A 23,137-nucleotide genomic window follows, 5' to 3' on the forward strand; every position below is an offset into this window, starting at 1 on the left:
GTTTCAGAGACTTTTATCTGCTCATTATATCTCAGTGAATATGCAGTTTTGTTAAAAAATCTCTCTGTTTTTGGAAAGATTGCAACATTGGTGTAATCTCTTTGTTAGGTTTTATGTTATCTTAAAGAAAAGAAATGCGATCATTTGCAAAACAAAAATAGACCATCAAATTAGCTTTTTAATGAGGCATGGTCATGCACTTTATTTAGATTAAATTAATTGTTTGTTCACCTTTATATGGTGCAACTTATGCACTGATCCAGATCAACTTACCCTTAACCTGGGGCCAACCAAGCCACGAGAATACCATTTTCTTTAATTTATATTGAGCTATTTATTTTGGAAAGATTAATTTAGATTATTTAAACTGATATTTAATTGATTAATTTTATTTCAGCCTCATTTTCTCTTATCTTGATAATCTCACCACCATCTCCCCTGCATTGACAAACGTGCTTCATATTAAATCGTTTGCATCTGTCCTTTATACGGTGCATATGCTCACTGGTCTAAAAACATCTGTACAGCAGTTACACAGAAAAAATACTTTCTTTATTTCTGGTCCTTGAACACAGACGACTGGATTCTGGGTTTTATTCTGGGTATGTTTGTGACATCCCATATCTTGGGTCGGAATATTCATTATGGGAGTTACAGGAGATGTTCTATTTTTACAGGTTTTTCTTTTTTAAGCTAAAAATACATTTTGAACCCAGTCAGACACAAACACACGCAGAGTGTAAAAGGGTATTTTCGCTGCTTAAACATATCAGGAGAGGGGTTTTTTTTATTTAATTTTAATTATTAGGTGAAACTTTTTTGACTGTTCCTGCCGCTTAGTCAACAAGTTACTCAATCAAATACTTACTTTGTTGGATATTTGTTCTGCCTACTCGTGTTTTTTTCTTTTCTTTCAAGCTTAGAAACAGAGGCTGGCATTCGTAGCTTCGTTAACAAGTCGAACAGGATCATCGGTCCAACATTTCAGACCCTTTGCTCGTCGGCTGCCGTCCATCGTCCTGCAGTACCCAGAATCCACCAGCAGGTGGCGGCCGGCGCTGTCCCTGCGGGTTTTCTCCTTTTTTTCCTCGCTGCGTTTCAATCAGCTGCAGGCAGACAGGCTGCTGTCAGAGGGACAGGCGGAGAAGCTGGTCTTGGACAGCTTTCTTGCACTCTCGGTGAATCACGCTCACGGCTGGCTGTTAAACTGTGCAGGCAGCTCCTTCAGAGCGACTTTGTGTGAAATATTTGTGTTAGTTAGTTCGTTGTTGCAGCTTCATCGGGGGAACCAGAGGGAGCTCCAGCCCGGGGAGCAGAGCAGAGCAGCCCCGCAGTCCGGTCCGCCGCAGCGGTGAGTCCCGTCTGTCCTGCACGTTGTTGCCTGTTAACTCCTCTGAATGTGGACCAGCAGGATCATACAGAGCCGTGAACTGAACGCAAAGAAAGCTGAGATTGTGTCTTTAGCATTTCCACCTTAAATCAGTCTGAGATAATGTGGGGAAAAGTTAAGAGTTCCAACTGGGGAAGCGACCCCACTAAAAGTGAGATATAGATAGTTTTAAATGATTGATTGTCACATTATTTCTGTTGATATAGTCAATATTTTCGATAGGAAATATCTCGCTTACACTGAATAACATCATTAATATTAATATTTTAAAGTTCCAAACGTGAAATAGACGCATGAAAAAACATAAAAAAGAGCTTTTTTCTTGCATAATTTCTGGTCTGTTATGCTGTTGCACCTTTCACTGGCATTTGTTAGGATTTGTTAGTGTTTCCTTGTGTAATATATTCTTTTTTTGCCTTGAATACAAAGAATTTGAACTTTTTTTTTTGCACATTTTGACTCCAGCCTTAAAAAAAAAGCTGGGACGTTATCAGTGTTTTAAAGCGTTATTATTGTGGTTACTTTGACTTTTCTGTTGGAACAGAGGACGTTTAATGTATTGACTTATCAACTTTCAGTTGGGACAGAGAAGTTTTGGTTCAGTTGGAAAATAATAGTTGTGTAATTTCTCACAGTGTTGACAGGGAAGAAATGGTTGCCTTGTGCTCTGGACCTTAAATGGAAAGGACCATCCAGAAAAATGGCTGTGATTTAATGGGGGTGTATGCAACACTGGGTTCATATTAACAAACTAAATGGATCTGACGAAACAAACCATGAAATACCTTCAGTTCATGCCATATGCAGTGAAACAGAAGTCCAAATAAATGTTTTTATTTTCCATTCTGTCCCAATTTGATCTAGTTTGTCCCAATCTGAAATCTTTCTTTTACAGAAGTATTCAGACCCTTTGCTGTGGCACTTCTCATTGTGATCAGGTGCATTGGGTTTGCTTTGTTTATTCTTCAGATGGGCCTAGAACCCAGATTGAGCTCCATGATGGCAAACATTTGGACATAGTTCTGTGAGGCCACATGGCTACATGGTTCTAAAGTACACACTGTGTGTTGGGACAGAAACCAAAGTCCATACAGCGCTGTGCAGACTGACAAAGCGTTAGATCAAAAGTAAAAAACCAAACCTAAAGCTCTAATCGTTCCCAGGAAGTGGTTCTTCCTGTTTGGATTTACAGACGTGGTCAAACTATTTAATTTCCTCCTCAGTCGACGCAACAAGATCCCTGTTGTGTTTGGATCCAAGATTTCGTATTTATTTTCATCTGAAAACATTTGAAACTATTCTAACAACTCTAAAATTCCCTGAGCAACAGCGTTATTTCATCATAATTATGTTTAAAAAGCCCAGATGAAGGGATCTGAATGCAGATCATTCCAAACCTGTGGTGGGGAGGCAGAGACGTGGCTTTCTGTTGGCTGGGTTTTTGTTTCACTGCAATGTGTGAGGAGAAGCTGATGAACGTAGCGACATTTTAACTCCTGCTGCACATGATGCTGTTCGTTTATCCCAGCATCATCTCGTGTTCCACGACCTCGGCAGAATCTTTTACCTCTACAACATTTAACTAACCTGAAGCAGCCTTCAGCTGAGAGAATATAGTGTGTGTGCACAAAAATAACCTTTTAGGTGTGGGAAATTATTTAATAAAGGGGTTTTTCTGTGAAGTTGGAGCACCTTTGGTGTGATAGTTGCAGTCCTAATCTCATGGTTGTCATTATGCTTAATTAAAACAGTGTTTACTTTAGAAAAGAACAGTCGGCATGTGTGTTTTTCACAAGAACCTCGACGGAGTTTGCAGGTTTGTGGCTTGTTAACTGTGTGAGCTGACTTTCTGTAGCTGGACATGCATCATTTCAGGGGAACAGATAACTTATAAGACAAAACAAAGCAAAATCAGGGACTTGTGTGGCTGGGAAAGCAATAAAAACTGGCCTTGAACTTCTATTGTGACGCTTATAGTATAGACATCTAAGTAGAGTCCGTGCTGTCTGCAGCAGTGAGTAGTCGAGTGTGTTGCTGTTACAGAGTCAGTAAGGTTAAAGAAACCAAACAGAAACAGTCAAGTGAATGTGGCGAAAATGAGCATCACTCTCACAGAAAGACAGCTTTCACCCCTTTCAGTGTTAAGTTTGATGTTTCAGGACATAATGAAAATGAATCATCTCAGCAGGTCTGTGAATGAGGGAAATACAACATATTGACATATTACACAAAAACTAAACCACGATGCGAAAAACACCGTGAAGTGCGTCATTTTGAGTCCGTCGTCCTGCAGAGAGAAAGATTATTTACATGCCGAAAACTGTCAATCCTCCCAGAAGTGAGCGTTCCAGCAAGTTCCCTCTCAGGTCCGGCTGTAATGTTCTGAGAACACACCTCAGACCCTGCAGGCATCAACGTTATCCAATTAGAAAAGGGCTGCAGGAGAAAGCCTCTTCTCCCTGAAAAGAACACGGCAGCACAGCTTCTGCATCTGAATGGACCACAAGGCCTCTGCAACAATGTCCTAATGACAGAGATAACCTTTATGAAATTAAAACATGCCAATTCAATAGGATAAGAGCAGAAAATCCATAAAACTTTGGATTTCATTCTGGATTTAGGCTTGAGTCATTTGTTGCAGCATTCAAGCTGACAGCCTTTAAATTGCCTCTCTGGCCAAAAGTCCAAACCCTATAAATTCACTTACAGAAACTTCCGTTTAAGAAGCTCAATTCTTTATTTCCTGCCAAATGTAGAACCTAAATGATAAATCAGCACAAATGTATCTTGGCAGTTTAATTAAAGTAGTGCTCTGAGTCAAAAGTGGGGCTCCAAGTCTATTACCCTCAAACTAGATACTTTGTGGATAACTATTAATACGTTGCATTATTCAGCCGACACAAGCAGCTTTTGTATGTGCTCACGTTACGGGGCTGATCTGTGACAATGGGTCAGCTGCCATGCAGACAGGTCTCTCCCTCCTCATTAACGCTGTTTAAGCAGCTCCTTTGCATGAGATCTGAAAAGCATGCCTCAAATCTTTTCATCTACACCTTTCTCCAATGTTTCTGAGCCTCAACGCAAACTTATAGACTCCAAATTCTAATGACTTTAACATAAAGATTTAATTAGATACTGACAAAATCACACTATTTAGAGCAGCTCAGATACATTTTATATACGTGTGAAAGATGATTTAAACAGTATTTCAAGGTGGTGAAGGTGCTAAGAGTTAAAGCAAGTGTTAAAGTAAAGGTCTGGGAATAAAAGGGGTCTAAAGGTGAAGCTGAACTGGGGCCAGGTCCTTCCTGAACTCCATTTCAACAGGAAAAAGCACAAGCAGACTCAGAAGCCCGTTCAAGAGGCAACTGAAGTAGCAGCTGTTCCCTTTAATCAGTTAAAGGGAAGCTGGTGGGTGCAGAAAATAAGTGCCATTAATTCCCTGCAATCCAGGTTAATGACATCAAGTGAATTATTTCCAGTCTTTTTAACTTCTAATCTTTTTAATAGCAATGAGCTAAACTCTTGATTGCTTAAAGACATGAGGCCAGTGCAACCAAAAAAAATCCCATTTGAAGACCTCTATAAGTTGTTAGAGCGACTGCAGGGGAAGTGTAAACATTTTCTCCAAAGGGTAATGGCTGCAGGGTGAAAAGGGATATAAATATATATATATATATATATATATATATATATATATATATTACCTCTAACCACGATCACTCTCTAAACTAAACTGAACTTAAACCAGTGAGCTGGAAAACAACAAACTCACATGACTGACTGGCAGCTTCCCAGAGATGACAGAATATTCCTTTTTTAGATGTCCAGGGCTGTTATTTTTCCTCCTCAGGGTTTGTTTTTGGCGAGGACAGCTACTTCCTTTACTGAATTACTCCCACTGGCAAAGGAGGCTGTACCAACTCCTTCTAGTGACACCACAGGCCCTCGTTTATTCACTGGAATCTGGTCGATGGAGACTTGTGTGATTCAAGAGACTGCTTTTTGATTTGCTTCTCTGGTCAATGGAAACTGGACCAGTCAATAACAAAGATGGTGTTTACTACTTAGAGAACATCAAAGGTTAAGAAATGCAGAAGGATCTGTTGTGCTCGGCAGAAGAAGTTCATATTTTAGATATTCATAGCCAGCAAAGGTCATCCAGCAACATTCTGGTTTCTGGAAAAGTCGTTGGATAACTGATCCAAAGCAGCCCTGCTTGATGTTGTGTGGGTGGGTTGGACTTTCAGGGCTGGAGTGGTTCATCTGGGTGAAGAAACTAACATTAGCCACATGCTTCCACTACAGCTCAACATCATGGCTGCTTCTCTCAGCGGGCTCTTCTTCCTCCTTCACATCCTCACCGCGTCAGCGCTGGATTCAGACCCTGAACAAGGTAGGATTTTCAACAAATGAATTTTCCATTTACTTGTGTTGCATTGGAGGAGTTTATCCTGCTTCTAAATTGTACTTGATGCACACCACATGCTGACTTCTGTTGTTTGGCATTCATGTTGCTGTGTTTAACGTTTGATGACAATTAAAGGCTTTCAGTCTGTTTGGTTTACAGTAAACATTGCACAAATATCATTTTAATTAACATTCAAGATGAAGGGGCTATTAATTTACCGCTGCTGAGAGCTTTTCCAAACATAACAAGTGTATACCTGCCGTGCAGCTTTGGCATTTAGATGAGCACAACATGTGTTGCACAACCCTCCGCAGAGAGCCAGCAGATTTCCAGTGAAGTGGCTCACCAGGAATTCTGCAGAGCAGCGAGCTCTCGACTGCCGAACAATGGGAAACTGTTCAGTGCGGAGGCCTGGTTTGCTGCCCAGTGGCCGTTGAAAGGCTGTGTTTTCACACATGTGCCGCATGTTATCCACAGACACAGACCGGCTCTGGCTTGCCCATTAAAGTCCCGCACTGACATCCTGTGTTTTGTCTTGTTGCGTAACGCTCTCGGTTGGTTCCTGCCGCTGCTCTGCTTTGTTTTCATGCTTTTCGTGGCGCTGCACAAGGCCGTTGGGTTTTTATCACAGACAGTGAGGGCCATCGGCCTGTTTTCAGAAATTGGTGTTGAGGATTACTCAGACCTGCAGATTTTTGAATCTCTGCCGTCTTCTCAGATTTTGTTGAGTGATTCAGATTGGTCTGATGCCACTGAGGTTAACGGCTTTCTGCCCAATGGGAAAGAGATCTACACATAAACCTGCTCATGATTTCAGTGTTTCTCCTCATCATTTAGCTATTAGCAGTCAGAAGCAACAAAGACAGCCTTTCTACACCGGCCAGCTGCCTCTTGCTTTGTTTAAATATTTTCTTTATCGCTCAGCAGAACCTTAGATCCACATTTTCTACATCGAGTGGCAGTGGGAAAATCAGTGTTCCAGCTGATGAACATAGAGAGAACCTCTTTAGTGGTTTTAGTGCCTTTATTTTATATCATTCTGCAATATGATAATACAACAAAGTGCACTCAGAAGTCGGTAACTTTACCTCTGGTGTGAGTTTTAATTGCAGTATTGCAGGCAGAACCTCTTCCCTTGCACACAAAAAAGTTGCATCATGTTTCTCCAGATGCTTCTTTTTAGTTACTGCTTACTTTTACAGCCTTTTGTTGCTCCCTTCCTAAACTTTTGGGGCCACATAATTCAAGCTGAGCTAATGTTTTAGAGAGAACTGACTTTGAACATTCAGTAAATATTGGTCTATGACATTGACTGTTAGGAATTAAAGGGACATCACTATGAAACTTCCTCGGTTTATTACTCACATGGTAAAACTGTTGTTTTTCTCTGCATCACACAAGAGGAAATGAGCTTTTTTGATGAACCGATACAACCCCGCACCATCGCAGATCCTGGATTTTGGACTTGTTTTGGTGATAAAGTTGCAGGTGGTCCTTTTGGTCTTTGATCTGAAGCACACGGCGTTCCCAAAAAGCTCTTGAATGCTGATTGGTCTGACCACAATGTACACTTCCACTGTGATGCGGTCCATCCTAGATGCCTGCAATCCCCCGAGAAGTCAGTGCTGCGTCTGGACAAGTTTAACTTAAGGATTCTCTTTTGCTCAGTAAATTTTTAAGTTGGATTCGTGAATGTTTCCCACATTAACCCCGTGTCCATGTGGTCATATCAGCTGAAGTTAGGGTGCCTTTAAAAAAGTATCCGCTACCTTTTGCATTTCCTGTGTCTTTTGTCTTCAAAGCTAAATTTTTTGCAATATTTCTTTCGTTTGACCAATCAAATGTGTCCATTCCTTTCATGGTGCAAAATATTTGTGATTATAATCAGCAAGAAATAAGTCAGCAGCAGTTTCAGCAGCAAGTGTCTCGGGGTATATCTCTATAAGTTTAGTACATGTAGCTTCTGGGGTTTATGACTTATGGCAGAACTGCCCCATCTCCTTTAAGCTGGAAGGATCCCTCCCGTTCTTTTACATCTTTAAGTCATACCACAGATTCTCTGTCACAGAAATTTAAATATTCCCCCTGAAACCGCTTGTGTGTCTTTTTAAATGGTTTACTTAACGTCGTTGTTAAGGGAAACCACAGGATTGGTCTCAATTAAAACAGGTTTTCTTCAAGAATGTGCCTTTTATGTAGAATTGTGACCAATTTCCCATGACCTACTGAAGGTGCTGCCATCACATTGCTCCACTGTGGGGAAGGTGCTTTCGGTGTCACCAAATTATTCTTTAAATATAGCACTTTTCTTGTCTAGCTGCCCAGTCACAGTGTGCTACACTCCAAGCCACATTCACCCATAGAGCAGGTCTCAGTCTAAGTGATTTCACTGGCTTCACAGGTCTTCTTTCCTAAATCACACACTGATGGACACAGTAGGAAATGTAGGGTGCAGCGTCTTGCCCAAGGATGGATACATGGTCCAGGAAGTCTAACCACCGACCTTCCAATTCCAAAGACTGCTTGTCCTCCTAAACCACCCCAAGCAGCCCCGAGCAGTGTTTCTCTCTGGCCATCCTTCTTCCATACAGCCCAGTTTTGTTGCTTTAAAGTTGCAGCTTCTTCAGGGTTACCCCTGGCCTCTTCGTCACCTCTCTGATTGATGCTCTTCTTGCCTGGTTTGGGAGTTTTAGTAGCCTGCTCTTTCTCAGCAGGTTTGTGGATTTAACGGTGTCCCGCAGGGTATTTGGAGTTTTTTTTTGTTCTATTTTATAACTCGACTCGAATTTGTATTTCTTCAGACTTTGGCTGGCCTTTCAGGAGAGCTTTTTGGTTTTCACTGTCGTTACTCTGAGGCAGGTGTATAAATACTGAGGTCATGTGATCTAAAGATGCCACAAGGGTCCAAAATATCCCAAAATATGTCTTTTTTTTTTTTTTTCCAAAAAGAAAAAATACCAAAGTTGGAGACTACTTTCTTCAGACACTCTGCTCTAACCTTTACAAAGTGCTCATTATGGACCCAAAACATAATCTTTTCTTAAGTTGTTTTTATGCCTAAATCGACCTGCATGCCGCTTTTCCCATTAATCCACTCCCGTGGTTCACATTGGAGGGTGGGAGCGGGCTGACGTGGTCGTTTAGGTTTGAGAGCCTATTAGAAGCTACATGGGACTTGTTATTTTAAAACCCAGATCACCCAGAATAACCCCTCTCACTTCCCAGCTACACTGAAGCCACCAGCTGTGGATGCACTACTTCTAGGAATTGATTGGACTCTGTGGGGGACAGTGACGGTTGTTTTTTTCCTTCCCGTGCACCCCTGTCTGTATCATTTGGAGCCAGCAAATTGGCTGTTAATGTTTACATTTGTTGACTGGACTTTTCACATTTTACCCATAAATCTTGTTAGTTCAGTAAAAGGTTTTAAACCATAATCTCTGGTGAGAGCATTGTGGGGCTTTGCCGGTGTAGGAAATAGCTTTTCTAAATGCCGAACATAAGGCATTTCCCCCTGAGAGTGCACTGATTGATGTCTGAACATGTGACTCTCTAAATAACCGCTTGGCCTGTGTGCTCAGAGCTAAGACATTAATGGCAGCTTCCCACCAGCACACCAGTGCAGATGCAGTTAAAGGAACGGCACACAACAGTCATCATTAAACAAAGAGAGACAATGAGCTCTGCTCTAGATCAGAATTACTGGGGTCTGCTGAGAGGGTGAGTCTCTCCTTGGAAGGAAATTCATTTTAGCTCTCATTTCCTGATTCCCTCCAAATCACAGTGGAGAGGAAACACATCTGGCTTATCAAAACAGATTGAGTGAGGATGCTGTTTCACCCTGAAATAGACTGTTGGTGGCACAGAGAGGGAAACCATGATGTAAACATGTTTACTTCGTATCTGCCAGCAGTTCAGCCACAGAGAAGGTAACTTTATTAATTGGAATTACCATCGAGGAGAACGTCTGATGGCCCTGTTCGAAGTGCACTTTGGATCTACTGCTCATGTGTTTACTTACTCCACAAGTGAACTCTGCTTGACAGCTGCTGAGCAAACACAGCAGCACTTACCGTGACGTAGGAGCACAAAAAGGAGGCCTTAGAGTGTGCAAGTCTGTCTGCCAAGAAGGGCCCAACTCTACTCTAACTTTGTATTGACAGTATATATCTTCTCAGGGTCTTCCAGAAGTTGGTATAATAAAACTTTACCCTCCTTCCTTTTTGCTGGCTTTATATCTCTAAGGAAAGATGTGGAAAATGACAGAAATACAAATAGAAGTCCACATGGCAAAGCACTTTACTTTAGTCCTAATATCACAGAATTAAACCAGGCTTCAAACTGACCACAGACCCCCTTTCAAGGTCTATTGTGTAAGATGTAGTGACATCTAGTGGCAAAGCTCAGGAATGCAACCAACCAAGTAAAATCCCTTCCTCATCCACTGTTAAGATATTAGAACTGGATTGGTTTTTAAGTGGTTTGGTTTGTCACAAATGCCAAATGTGCATTTATTATGCAGGAAATACTGAGTACAGGTACTTGGTTAAACTAAAATGTTGGGTTGACACATAAAAATAACAGAACTTTGGATAAATGTGTTGATTTCTTTTTCTAAACCACTATTCCTTCCAATTTCTGAGCTTTCTGCCCATCAGTGTATTCATGAAAAACAGAAAAAGCAGAGTGAGAAGTGTTTGGTTTTACTCGAAACGCTGTCCAACGACACAAAGGAGGAGGACCTGTATAATCTGTATCATCACATCATCGCCCAGCCCGACTGTGGTGTACAATATGTCTGATGTTAGATCCCCTGAAATGTCCCACACTGAAACTTTAACTGTAGTTGGTATAAATGCAGTCGGTGTCGGTGCTTTTCTTCATATTTCACTGAAACATGCGAGATTGCTGCAGCGACTTATAGAAACGAGTGCAAACATACATGGAAATCCAGCATATCAGGCAGGAACAGAGGTTGTGCAACTCCAGCTATTTTAAAAGTCAATATTTGGCCTGAGCTCCTTTATTCTCCAACACAGCCTGAACCCTCTGAGACGAGCTTTCTGTCATTTCTTTAAGGAGTCTTCAGGAATAGTTCTCCAGGCTTCTCGAAGGACTCTTCTTTGGATGTTGGCTGCCTTTTGTTCCGTAGACATGAAATCAGATGCTGCATGAAACGAGAAAACATTTTGTTCTAGCGCTGCACACATGTATTGTCATCATATCCAGTGGCCCTTAAAGGAAGAAAAACAGACTCTGTTATAACGTGAAACCGCTCTTTAAATGGGAGTTTGTGTTACAGCGAGTTAAACAGTTCAAACGTACCACTGATGATAGTCGTTCCTTTACATAAAACATTATGGTGTAAAACTGGCGTTCTGCTGTAACCGAAACTACTTTGTGCCACCACATTAGGGCGATAACGTTCCAGCCCATTTTCCTGATTATACACACCAGCAACTACAAAGCAAGTTATTACTATGAAGGGAGCCACATGTACAAAAATGCACCGCACCGCAGGGTGTCAAATGGACTCTCCTCCTAATCCTGAAGAGGCACATTTCAAAGGAGGATCTGGTAAACAGGTTATTTTTACCGTGTAACTTCCCTTCTCAGAAGCAGCTCTGAGGTATGCATCATCTGCTCAAAGCCTCTCAGCTGTGAAAGAGCCGTGTTGTTCTCACATTTATCAGCACCGGGGCTCGTGTGTTGATCCTCTCTGAAATGTTGCTGATGCCTTCCAGGTCGTACAATCAGGCGTGTTCAACAGCACGTTTATAAAAAATGAATAAAAAAAGAGAAAAAAGCTCCCCAGTCACGCCCATAGCTTTGAGAGCAAACTATACCTGTTAATACAGACCTGTAGACATGATTTAGAGGTCCAGAGGAAAGAAGAGTTTCTTTTTATTTGAACCCGATACTGGATTTTGTTGTTTTTATGCTTAAAGTTATGAATCACAGAGACAGACTGGCTATAAGGATGCATTTGTTATTTTCTTTTAAACTGAAATTAGTACAATATATCTTCTTTTGTGGTGGCCTCTTGGCAGTTGTGGACATAAAATATGTTTTGGTGGTGTGTGTGGCCACATAAAATGGGCAAAAAGAAGAAGAATACCGTAAATTCCAGACTATAAGCTGCTACTTTTTCCCAGGCTTTGAGCACGGCGGCTTATAATTTTTTTTTCATGCCGCCAAAAACGTAACATTAGACCAATAAAATTAAGGAATAGTTCACAGTGGTCCAATGGTCATTTGTACTCATCCTCAACATGGAAAACAAACGAAGAAATGCACATGATGCAGCTTTTAAATTAAAGGCGATCAACCTGAGATGAGATTGTGACTGAAGTTCTGAGGCTGTTCAATTCGGACACTGAAGGTGACTTTGATGGTTTTAGTGCGCAGGAGGAAGAGGAAGAAGTTACTGATAGGTATTTAAGTTAAAACCATCGGTGTTAAAGCACTGTTAGAAGAAGAAAAAACATTTACGCCACGTATTTGTGTTACAGATGGATATTTAAGTTAAAACCATCGGTGTTACAGGCACTGTTCTGGGGAAAAAAGCATTTGCAGCATGTATTTGTATTTGTATTTGCATGCATTTAATTAAAAGTTTAAAAATCCTCAGTGTAACATCTTTCTGTGTAAATATCTCATGTTACAATGTGGACACCAGCGGCTTATAATCCGGTCGGCTGATACAAGTACAAAATGGATTTTCTTCTTAAAATTAGAGGGTGCGGCTTATATTCAGGTGCACTCTATAGTCCAGAATTTACGGTACATTATCCTTATTTTTATTATCCTAAATTATACCAGATCTGTTTTTATCTAAGAAAAAAATAGTCTTTCAAACTAAAACAACATGGTGGGATACAGTGTTAGAAAATCAGCCGGAGGCCTCTTCAGCCGGGTGTAGAAGAAGGGTCAGAATATCTAAGTAAACACACAAGGCCACCCTAACTTTTAAGGTGGTATATTCACTGTACAGATGGGTGACAATTGAAAGGAATGCCTTCAGATTCCCTGTGAGCACCACAGTGAGGGGCTCCAGCGGCTCTGTTGTGCTGTGAGGGCCACTTTTCTGCCTTTTCACGGCGAATAAAGAGGGGTTTTGAATAGAGAAAGCATGACGTGAATCATTTGCTGTGGCCTCCACAGTCACCTGACCTAATCCCAGCCGAATGTTTTGGGAGATTTCGGACGAACAGAATAGACGGTGCTCTGTACCCCTATTATCAACGCAGCAAATGAGGGAATATCTCCAGGATCGTAGAAACGAACTCAAGCTGTCCTGAAGCTTTTCCTGGCAGCACGGGGAATGCGGATCATTTTACTGTGTGTGTGTAGCTGAAAGCATGGAGCTCCGGGGATAGAAATGACCTCATGATTTGAATATTTTCCATCTTTTCATGCGTGCACCCATTAAGGCATCATTGGATAATCGTGCTTCTGCACTTGTTGTTTTTTGCATTTGATTTAAAAAAGTCCTCACTTTGTTTTAACAGGAAAAACTTTACTTGCAGAGAACAAAATGCGGGTTTTATTTGCGATGCTTTGCGTTGGGTTTGGAATTGTTTCTCAGTTTTGCCGTGCGAACACAACGCACTCAGACGTCATGTTTAACAGGGCTGAAGCCTGCTGCTGACAGCTGGAGAAATATGTGCTGCTCACATATGGTTTGGATTTACTTAGGCAGTAAAATCTGATCCACATGGCTCTTTCTGTGCAAACGGGTTTCTGAGTAAAGCGAAAACAAACAGATTATTCCACGAGAGCGGAGGCAGTGAACTCCCCGGCTGCAGCTTTCTCCTGACAGGCCATAAAATGACTTCCAAGAAAAAGCCCTGCGGCCTGGCTGCTTGCTGAATTCAGGTTACAGCTTTCTCGTTGCTTAAGAGCAGCTCAGTCATCCACAGAACAGTAGCAATAAAGAAGGCAAACTGATTTCTTCTAGTAAAATGTGTAATTTCCCTCTCTTTCTCCCTTCCTCTACAGCGCCCCTTCAGCAGCGTCCACATTTCACTGGCTGTGTCTCCACAAACATGGAGACCTTTCACTGCAGATGGAATGTCGGCGGGTTTCAGAATCTCTCAGAACCAGGAGATCTGCGCGTTTTCTACATCAACACAATGTGAGGGGAAACACATATGTTTGCATTTGAATCCCAGGTTTAATCCCAGGTTTAAGATCAGGGCATTTCCAACGAGATGAATGCATCTTAGGAAGCAGGAAAAAGAGAAACAAAGTGATTTTCATCTATCAAACTCATCTTCTGCCAGTAACTGAGTGGAAACAATGCTTAAGATAATGGATACAAGCTCATAGAAGGACTAAAACATGAGGTGTTAGAAACCAGGTGGCTACATAAATTAGCCAAAACCCTTGCCGTGTTGACACGCCCTCACTGATCTAATCAAGGCTGTCGTGTTCAAACTTTATCTGACGTAGGGTGTACCGGCTCACTCTCTGTTGACAGGGCAAAGTCCACTTTGGGGTCGCCATGGTAACTTTGTTACTTTTAAGATATATGACACAGCCTGCAGAGGGGTCTATTAAACAGTCGAGAAAGTGCATTTTTTAGGTCTATTTTCAGGTGTTATTTATTTTTTCAATATAAGTTTGAGGCTTTAAAGCAGAGGCTTCCAAGGTAGGAGGTGGAGAGCTGTGTTATCTTTGGTGTTTTTCATTGATATGACTAAAGAAGTTGGAAAGAATGTTGTGTCTTTGTGACAGGCTGCTAGTAGCAAAGTGCCTGAAGATATGATTTAAAACGGCTTCTTTGCTAAGTTGTCTGTTATGTGTCGACACAACACTGTTTCATGCCTTGAGTTTGATGCTTTTTGAGCTTCAGTGATGCCTGGGTCAGTGTTAAATGTCATTACAAACAAACAGTTCATCTGAAAATGGGCAGGTACAAAGACCAGAATGGGTGGGGAATAAAATGCCTTCAGAAAGCCTGGAGAACAACTTAAAGTGCTCCAGAATTACCAAAACATCTGGCTGCTTGGAAGCAAAATATAGATGAAGAATGAGGGGCGGCTCAAGACTTTTACGAGTACTATGATACACTAGTTATATAACTGACTAACAAAAGAATAGTCCAGTGGGGATGCAGTGATTCTGACTAATTTCCTGAGTGTTTGTGGGATCAAACAACTGTGATTTCAGAGCATGAGCAGAAAAATGAACAGGTGAACTGTGCAGGAACAAAGCTTTGTCACAGAGAGGAATCTCTGCTTTGGAGCATGTTTCATTTCAGCAGAAGCATGTGTTGTTTTGAGTTGAACTATGGTGTGATTGGATTTTAACGAAGAAACATAGAAACCATGAGGGAAATGTATCTACTTGGCAGTCTATGCACGTCATTTGGGTTTAGAAAGGGCTTCAAAATGTCTTTGTTCTGTGTTATTAGATCAGGAATGCAGCTGTACCTAAACTCTCCTCCACAGCTGCTCCCAAGGCAAACTGTCAGCCTTGTTTTTCATAATCTAATCTGCAGTTGGCTTTGAAAGTTTTGAGCTGAACCATGCCTGGGGTCACAAATAGAGTGCAACAGATGTGCAGATAGAACATGCAGATTCTTAGACTGACTGTGCTTCCTCTCACTCATCTGACAGACCCCTCAGTGCACCCCCTAAAGACTGGAGCGAATGTCCTCATTACAGCACCAAGAGGCCAAATGAGTGCTTTTTCTTTAAGAACCACACGGTCATCTGGACAAATTACAGGCTCCAGCTCCGGTCGAGAGATAACGCTGTCCTCTATGATGAAATCAGCTTCGAGGTTCAAGACATCGGTGAGTTAACTGCCTCAGTGCCCCATCACGACCCTGCCTGTGCTGAGGTTTCTAAGGGTTACTTTCAAAAGTTCAGTCAACACCACAAACTGAATTCAACTTTTCAGGCATTAAGGGAATCCGGAGCTCTGAATAACACAAGCTTCAGTTTTCCACTGTCAGTCTCTCTGAAAAGCATAAACAGGGCTGCTTCTGTCTGTTCTCAGACAAAAATATATGTACTTCTGTTCAGTATAATACAAATAAAGAACTATCCCCCGACTTCACCCTGTGTGCCACGATGAGACTCTGGGGTTGCCATGAACTGTTCTGCAGATGTTTCAGGTCCCCAAAGAGCAAAATCCTGCTTACAGTATTTTGGTGATCCTCTCACTATATCTTAGCGCCACCTCCTGATTGTATAATCTTCCAGAAAGCTGTTAATTAAAGCTATATATTCTATCAGTTTTCTACATACAATGAAGTTAGTCACTAATAATAATTTCTTTGGATTTGTGTCAGTTAAAAATGGGTTAAAAGAATCAGTCGATTACAATTTGAGTTTTTATTGCATTTTAGAACATTTTAGGTTTGTTAACTGCTCCATTATTTCCAAATTATTCCATGGATGTTCTTCTTTTTTTTTTTGCTCTGCAGTGCAACCCGATCCTCCCGTCAACTTAAACTGGACTCTGCTGAATGTGAGCTTGACCGGCACTTACTATGACGTTATGTTGAGCTGGAAGCCTCCGCAGTCTGCAGACGTGGAGATGGGATGGATGACGCTACAGTACGAGGTCCAGCACCGCAGCGTCAGCTCGGACGTGTGGGAAGTGGTGGGTGTCTCCATGAATCCAGAGAATCTTTTTACTCTTGCTTTTCTGAGGGCATTGTATTGTAGTAAGAAATTTGAACCTCTGTTTACGCCACAGACTGACCTCGTGAAAAGCACACATCGTTCTCTTTATGGGCTTCAAACCAACGTCAATCACGAGGTTCGGGTCCGATGCAAAATGCTCGCTGGGAAAGAGTTTGGAGAATTCAGCGACTCTATATTCGTCCACATCCCATCTAAAGGTAAACTCATGTTTACAGGCTTGAACGGATGGGGTCAGAAATGAAATGAATAATGTTAGAAAGGTTTTTATGCTTTAAATATCTTTGTCACCATGATTAAAAAGCTAAATGTTCCAGGCTACATTTACACCAATTATTATTCAGATAACCTGTATATTTTCTTGCTGTACTCTTCATAATCATCATTGCAAATGTAAAACTGATTATTTCCTGTTGTGACTCGATGATGTATTTTACAACGTTGAAGTGAATCTTTGTTCACTCTTTCATCAGTTTCAAGATTCCCGGTGGTGGCTTTGCTCATCTTTGGAGCCTTGTGTTTAGTTGCCATCCTGATGCTTGTTATCATATCCCAGCAAGAAAAGTAAGTAGTTCGCTGTCATCGGGATATTTCTCAACACTGGAATATGCTTTAATGTTCTGTTTTCTGTTTAATGTTCATCGTGATGTAAAAAGCCAGTGAGAGTTCTCTGTGACGCATGAAAAATATTCAAAAGCTGAACTCTTAACAGCCCCCCTCCACCGCTTGTATGTTGCAGGTTAGCGAGTTTAGGGACATGTACGAAGAAGGATTTAAACAATTTAGAACCATTTTAGCATCAGTTTTGTAAACCTTAAAAAAAAAGTTTAACCATAAGAAACCTGCATCCGCCCAGAATATCTGAGGTTGAAGTGATTAGAAATGTAAATGCACATGAAAAGCATCGGAGACCCTGAAGTAAAAGCAGGATTAGGAGTAATATCATCCATCAGAGATGCTGTTTGTTTGAATAGACAGCAGCTGGACTTGTTTTCTTTGAAGCCGAGGATGTTTCACCACTATGAAAAGGCTTCTTCGGCTTTAACTGACTGGTGGTACCTTCAGGTTTCAAAGCTCCTGTTCACACTTTGAGAGTTGCACAGGTCACGTGTGTCACTGAGCCATCTGGCCATTCTATGGCTCGTTTAAGTCATTGTGACCTATGAGTTGTTTACCTGCATGACCAAACGTGCTTTGGTCACATGAGACTTGTTGCAAGTGGGTGTGAAAACGTCGAGGAGCGTCAAGGCTGCATTACAGGTGTTAGGTGGTGATAACCTCCTCTGTTTGAAGTATGTTGGACCGTCAGATAGGAGTTAATATGTGGTGTGAGGGGACCGAGTGGAGATCTGAGCTGGTTTATTGGTTAGTTACCAACGTTATCTAACATCAGCTAATGTTCTATAGACTTTAAAACGCTGGCAGAGATGTCGACTCACTTCTCTGAGGGGCTGTATCTCAGCTGTCCCTCACCGAAGAACCCGTGCTTTCAGACACCGCTTTCCTGGCAGCGCCATGCTGATGAACAAGCAGCTGCGTGGAATGAGCTGCTATCAATCTCACATCCCTCTGATTTCAACATCCTATCTGTAAATATAATATCATCCATATAATCTCCCAGCACATCTAAGATTAGCTCCGAACACGGAAGCATTTATGGCTGCATCAGTGAATCAGTGGAAAGCTTCTTTAAGCCAGAAAAACTGTAGCTTCTGTCCTGAAAACCTGGAGTTTGTTTCGCCCACATGAGCAAAATATTGACTGATGACCACTGAAAAGAAAAAAAACAGCTGGCTTTCAGAGCCCCTCTACCATGTTACCTAAATGCCTGTCTGAAAGCGGCTTGTGACTTTATTCTATAATGAGTTCTGCATTAATCTTCTTTCCTATTTGCTCAAAATGTCTTCACGGTTTGTGAAATCGTTGGTTTTTTTTGTTGTTTGTTTTTTCCAAGGCTGATGGTTATTCTCCTGCCTCCCGTTCCTGGACCTAAAATAAGAGGAATCGACCCGGAATTACTCAAGGTATTCACCACCATTATGACACTTCCTTCTACCTGGATTTACTGGTGCAGTGGTATTAAATTTTGGTCAAAACTGTAGCCAGCATTTAGCTTGAATGTCAACACGGCGAAGCAAGCTGCAAAGTAGCTACGAGCTAACCAGTTGTCAGTTTCAGACAGTTTCTTTTTTTGGAAACCGGGGGGGTCAGAGAAGGTAAAGTTCGGTTGCCAAGAGCACCCATTCTTGTTGTAATTAATGTCCTTTTCACTTCTCCTCTCTATGCTCTGTGGGTAAGGTCGTATAGTCTATTTTGCTAAGGAGCCTTCCAACTTGAGGGAAACTACCCAGAAGTATCTTGAGTATCAGACAAGATATGTTTATATCTGTTTGAATTCTCCAACTTCTACGGAAAGAAGCTCCAAGACTTTCTTAATGATCTCGTTTAGCCTGGGATACACCGACTGGACCAACCTTTGTCAGAGTAAAGACGTAATTCCATCTGACAATCCAAACTTTCATAGCAACACTTAATCATTTTCATCCTATTGTACTAACTGTGATTCATCCGGATACATAAGAGGACAGGAGGATGAGTAGAAGTAGCCTGTTACTTTCTCAGTTACAAAATTAGATAATAAAGGAATGTTCTGTATTATCTATCATGGCATATATAGTAGGATTTTCATGTAACAATGTGATAAGAGTGCAATAGATTAGGAATCAAAGTGATTTTTGTAGCGTCTTTATTGAACATTTGAAGTTTCAGTGCTGCAGACCTACATCACAGCTCAGTGTAAGCGTGGTGGGGATGTCATTGCAGCGTGGTTGTCTTTTCCAAAGTTTTTACCCGCCATCTCTCCTTAACCCCATTATGTTTCCCACGAGGTCAAGGAAAAGAGCATAGGAGAAGACTCTAGGAACTGTTTTTTTTTGTCTATCCAACTGAACCCTCTGTTTGCTTCTACCTGAGCCAGCCAGTGTTGGCAGGTGGGAAATGTAGTTTTATTGCACCAGAGACATAAAATTATCTTATTTTGAGGGAAATTATCGTACACCCATCATAACCAAAATAACAAGTCTATTGATGCGCTATAGTCACTAGTGTTGAATAGCGTCTAACAGACTCACGGCTTTGCATCAGCAGCCCCACAGTTGCGTTCGGCTAAATGTCTCCGTAAACAATGACGACCGGCTCTGCTTCTTCGTTTATTTTCCTGACGCAGCGGACTAGTCAGCCAATCATGGCCGTTGTTCTGAGGCAAACGAATGCACATCACTGCAGCTCACATAGAAAAGCATGACTGGCTTCAAACTTGTCACATGGAAATGGAAACGCCTTCAGGGTTCACAAAACAATCCGACAGACAGTTGCAGACAGGCTGATTACAACCGACTACAACCACACATTCACAGAAAGGTCAAATTATCGTATAGTTGGCCTTTTTTGGGATTATTGATCATATATCGTACACAGGGTAAAATTATCGTACAAATATGATAATTATCGTACATCTGGCAACACTGGCGCCAGCTGCTGCTTTCTCTTTTTCTGCTGCCGTTTCCAGGGCACTGTGGCAACTTGCATCCCATCTAGTGGTAGAAGGTCCCTCCGTTGGTCCCAGGATTGTCGTCTAGCAGCTCCTACACCACGCCTAAGACAATCCAAACTCTGTTCATGTGTCGTCCCACGATGGTGGAATGACCTACCGAGCGCTACCAGAACAGGGGCGTCCCTGTCTATCTTCAAGAAGCTCCTGAAAACCCAGCTCTTCAGAGAGCATCTCCTATCCCAGCACTTACCTTGTACTTCCCTCCCCCCTCTATCTCTGCACTTTATCTTTCTGCTCTTCCTTCTATGCCTGCACCCTATCTCTACTCTGTCCCCTCTGACAGAGTCGGACTCCTGGGTTCCTTCTATGTAGCTTATTGTTAGCTTTTTATGTAGCTGTTATATCTTCATTTGTAAGTTGCTTTGGATAAAAGCGTCTGATAAATACAGAAACATAAACATAAGGTGGTGTTGCAGTAAAATTCAGTCCATCCTCAAAGTCTGCTTTGTATATCCCGGCTGCCTCGTGCTTTGGCAGTTTTTTTTTTTTATTGGATCATTGATTTAGCCAGTTCTGTTCATATTTGTAATTTAATTTTTGATGTTTTAAACAAATCCCACAAAGAGCACCTTTTATCAGTCAAATTCTTTGGCTAAAATCCCTCCCATAGAGTGATAGCAACACATCATCAGTTGGGTAAAACTAACCTTTGTCACGACAGTCTAAACCCAGCTCAGGTTCCATCGCTTTGCTTTTTCTTGGATGGAGAAGCTCATAAGAGTTCTACCTGAGGGCAACTCACTCACTATAGTTGACTTCTGTTTGTTTTCTGACTCTACTCCTTTACTGTTAGTCACAGTTCAGTTATCATCGTGTCAAACAAATTCGGGTAAAGTGGGGGGATTTTTGCTGGGACTGATGCCTTTTTGGAAATGTTATCAGAATCCCAAACTCCAGGAAATAACTTATGTTCACTATTATTTTACTTGTCAGAAATGCCAAAAAAAACAAGACCACGTCATTATAAACTGAAGTTCCAAGCTTTAATGCGGCTCCCTAATCAACTTTTTTTCCTTTTATCTCACAGAAAGGTAAGCTTCGAGAACTGACATCAATCCTGGGTGGTCCCCTTGATTTGAGGCCAGAGCTTTACAACAAAGACCCCTGGGTGGAATTCATCGATCTGGACATTGAGGAGCAGAATGACAGACTGACAGACCTAGACACGGACTGTCTCATGGACCGCTCTCTGTCTTCCAACTGTTCTCCATTCTCTATTGGCTTCAGAGACGATGACTCGGGCCGTTCCAGCTGCTGTGAACCAGATCTCCTCAGCGACTCAAATGCATCCCCTCTCCATTCTCCCATACCAAATCAGATGCTCAGTAAGGAGCCACCATGCCAGACAGGCTCCAAGTCAAGCTCTGGGGACCAAAGCTTCACCACTGGAGAGCATTCTCTTGTATCAACACTGAGAGAGGCGATGTACACCCAGGTTAGTGAGGTGAGGTCGTCTGGTAACGTGCTGCTGGCACCCGAAGAACAAACTGAGGTGGAGAAAGACACCAACAAAGACGTCATGGCGGAGAAGGGAAAAGAAAAGAAAGAAGCTCAGCTCCTTGAAATCGAGGCAGACTCCAAAGACTACACTTCAAAGCTCAACGCATGGAATATGAACCCAGAATTATCCACAGGGGACATTGGTGAACCCTTCCAAACAGGAGCAGAGAATAGCGCTGCTCTATCACCACCGTCTCACCATGAATCTGATACTGTCCCTGTGTCCACACTACCCCCTGCTCCTGTCTACACTGTGGTAGAGGGCGTTGGCAGACAGAACAGCCTCCTCCTGACACAGAACTTGACACCTGGCCCCCACCTGACAATACCAAAGATGGTGCCCACACCAGGCGGCTACCTGACTCCTGATCTTTTGGGAAGCATCACACCCTAAATCTGTGGTAAAATGAAAGAAAATCAAGATCTACGCTGTCTTTAATTTGAAATAGTCTAAATGACTAATTCAGAACAGTTTCTGGAGGTTGGCTGTTGATGGTATGAAACTGAATGTCAGCTCGCCTGAAATAGTTTTCGGGGTCGTGCCACCGCCTCTGCCTCCTCAGACTTACAGGGCGTCATCTGACAGGGCTGTAAAGGAAACATGGTATAGAGTTTTGTATTTGTACTGGTATATGTTTTTCTTTGTTATGGAACCATTTACTGATAAAACTGGAGCTGAAAAACTGCCTCAACATTTCAGTACTCTGACACCTCAAAACCAGGTCTTATTAAATATCTTTGTTACAGCTGCCTTGTGTCAGTTTGCCTGAATGGGGTCTAAAAAGTACCCCCGACTAACTGCCAGGCGAACGTAAACGTCTTATGAAGTTGTTTTGTACATGTTTGCAAATTTATGCATCTATTCACTTGGGTTCACGGCTATGAATTCAAGACCAGTATTCATTCTTCTGTTGTTTTGGCCTCCATTAACTCCAGAACAGTCAGTCGTTATTCATTTATTTTTGTACCATGATAAGCTTTTTGCATTTAACAATTTTTGTGCATTTAATGCGTTCAGAGTTGGAGATGAGTGGTCATCAGTATTACAGTTATTGCAGTTTAATTGTTCAAAATAATATTAATAAAAAAACATCCATACAAGTGCTCATCTTTCATGTTATTAGCATAATTCATTTGTGTGTCATTAGCGATGGTAATGGAATTAGTGGTTGTATAAACTGGCAATGTTCAAATACTGATGTACCTTTACATTACTGTTGTTCAGCAGAATACGTTGTAAAGTTAAAAATTGCGCAGAAGAAATCCTTAAGTATCTGAAAGCTATTCTCGAGCTCAGCCGCTATGGTGGAGTAAAAGTGCCAAAATTAAATACATAAATACATCATTAAATCATTACTTAAATGTGTCATTAATTAATTAAAATACCAATTCATGTATTGTAAAAAAAAAAAACATCTAATTATTTCACGGCCCTTGTGTTGAAGTGCGTCATTAATTTATTTTATGTCAAACTGGCCCAAAATCAGCGGGAGGATTCCTAGCACCCGATTGGTTACCCTGCACATCAAGTCAAGCCAAATCGATGCCAGATAATGGATTGCTGC

At 41.6% G+C, this 23,137-nt stretch overlaps 1 protein-coding gene across 3 annotated transcripts in view; it reads left to right on the forward strand.

Moving 5' to 3' along the window:
* Positions 1-1,268: 1,268 nt before the first annotated feature.
* Positions 1,269-23,137, forward strand: part of ghrb (growth hormone receptor b) — a 171,740-nt gene continuing 149,871 nt past the window's right edge. The window contains exons 1-9 of one of the 3 annotated variants that reach the window (XM_072371829.1): positions 1,269-1,351; positions 5,699-5,786; positions 13,803-13,938; positions 15,425-15,603; positions 16,240-16,418; positions 16,515-16,659; positions 16,933-17,023; positions 18,414-18,483; positions 21,100-22,510. In XM_072371829.1, the coding sequence (XP_072227930.1) occupies positions 5,708-5,786; positions 13,803-13,938; positions 15,425-15,603; positions 16,240-16,418; positions 16,515-16,659; positions 16,933-17,023; positions 18,414-18,483; positions 21,100-21,966 (1,746 nt within the window). In that variant the 5' untranslated portion in view covers positions 1,269-1,351; positions 5,699-5,707 and the 3' untranslated portion in view covers positions 21,967-22,510. Of the gene's footprint in view, positions 1,352-5,683; positions 5,787-13,802; positions 13,939-15,424; positions 15,604-16,239; positions 16,419-16,514; positions 16,660-16,932; positions 17,024-18,413; positions 18,484-21,099; positions 22,511-23,137 lie in introns of those variants that run through there. The other 2 variants (XR_011909060.1, XM_072371828.1) reach the window with 2 other exon arrangements.

The sequence above is a fragment of the Leuresthes tenuis genome, unplaced genomic scaffold (assembly GCF_036924035.1).
Source record: "Leuresthes tenuis unplaced genomic scaffold, fLeuTen1.0.hap1 SCAF_19, whole genome shotgun sequence".
In the NCBI taxonomy this organism is placed as follows: domain Eukaryota; kingdom Metazoa; phylum Chordata; class Actinopteri; order Atheriniformes; family Atherinopsidae; genus Leuresthes; species Leuresthes tenuis.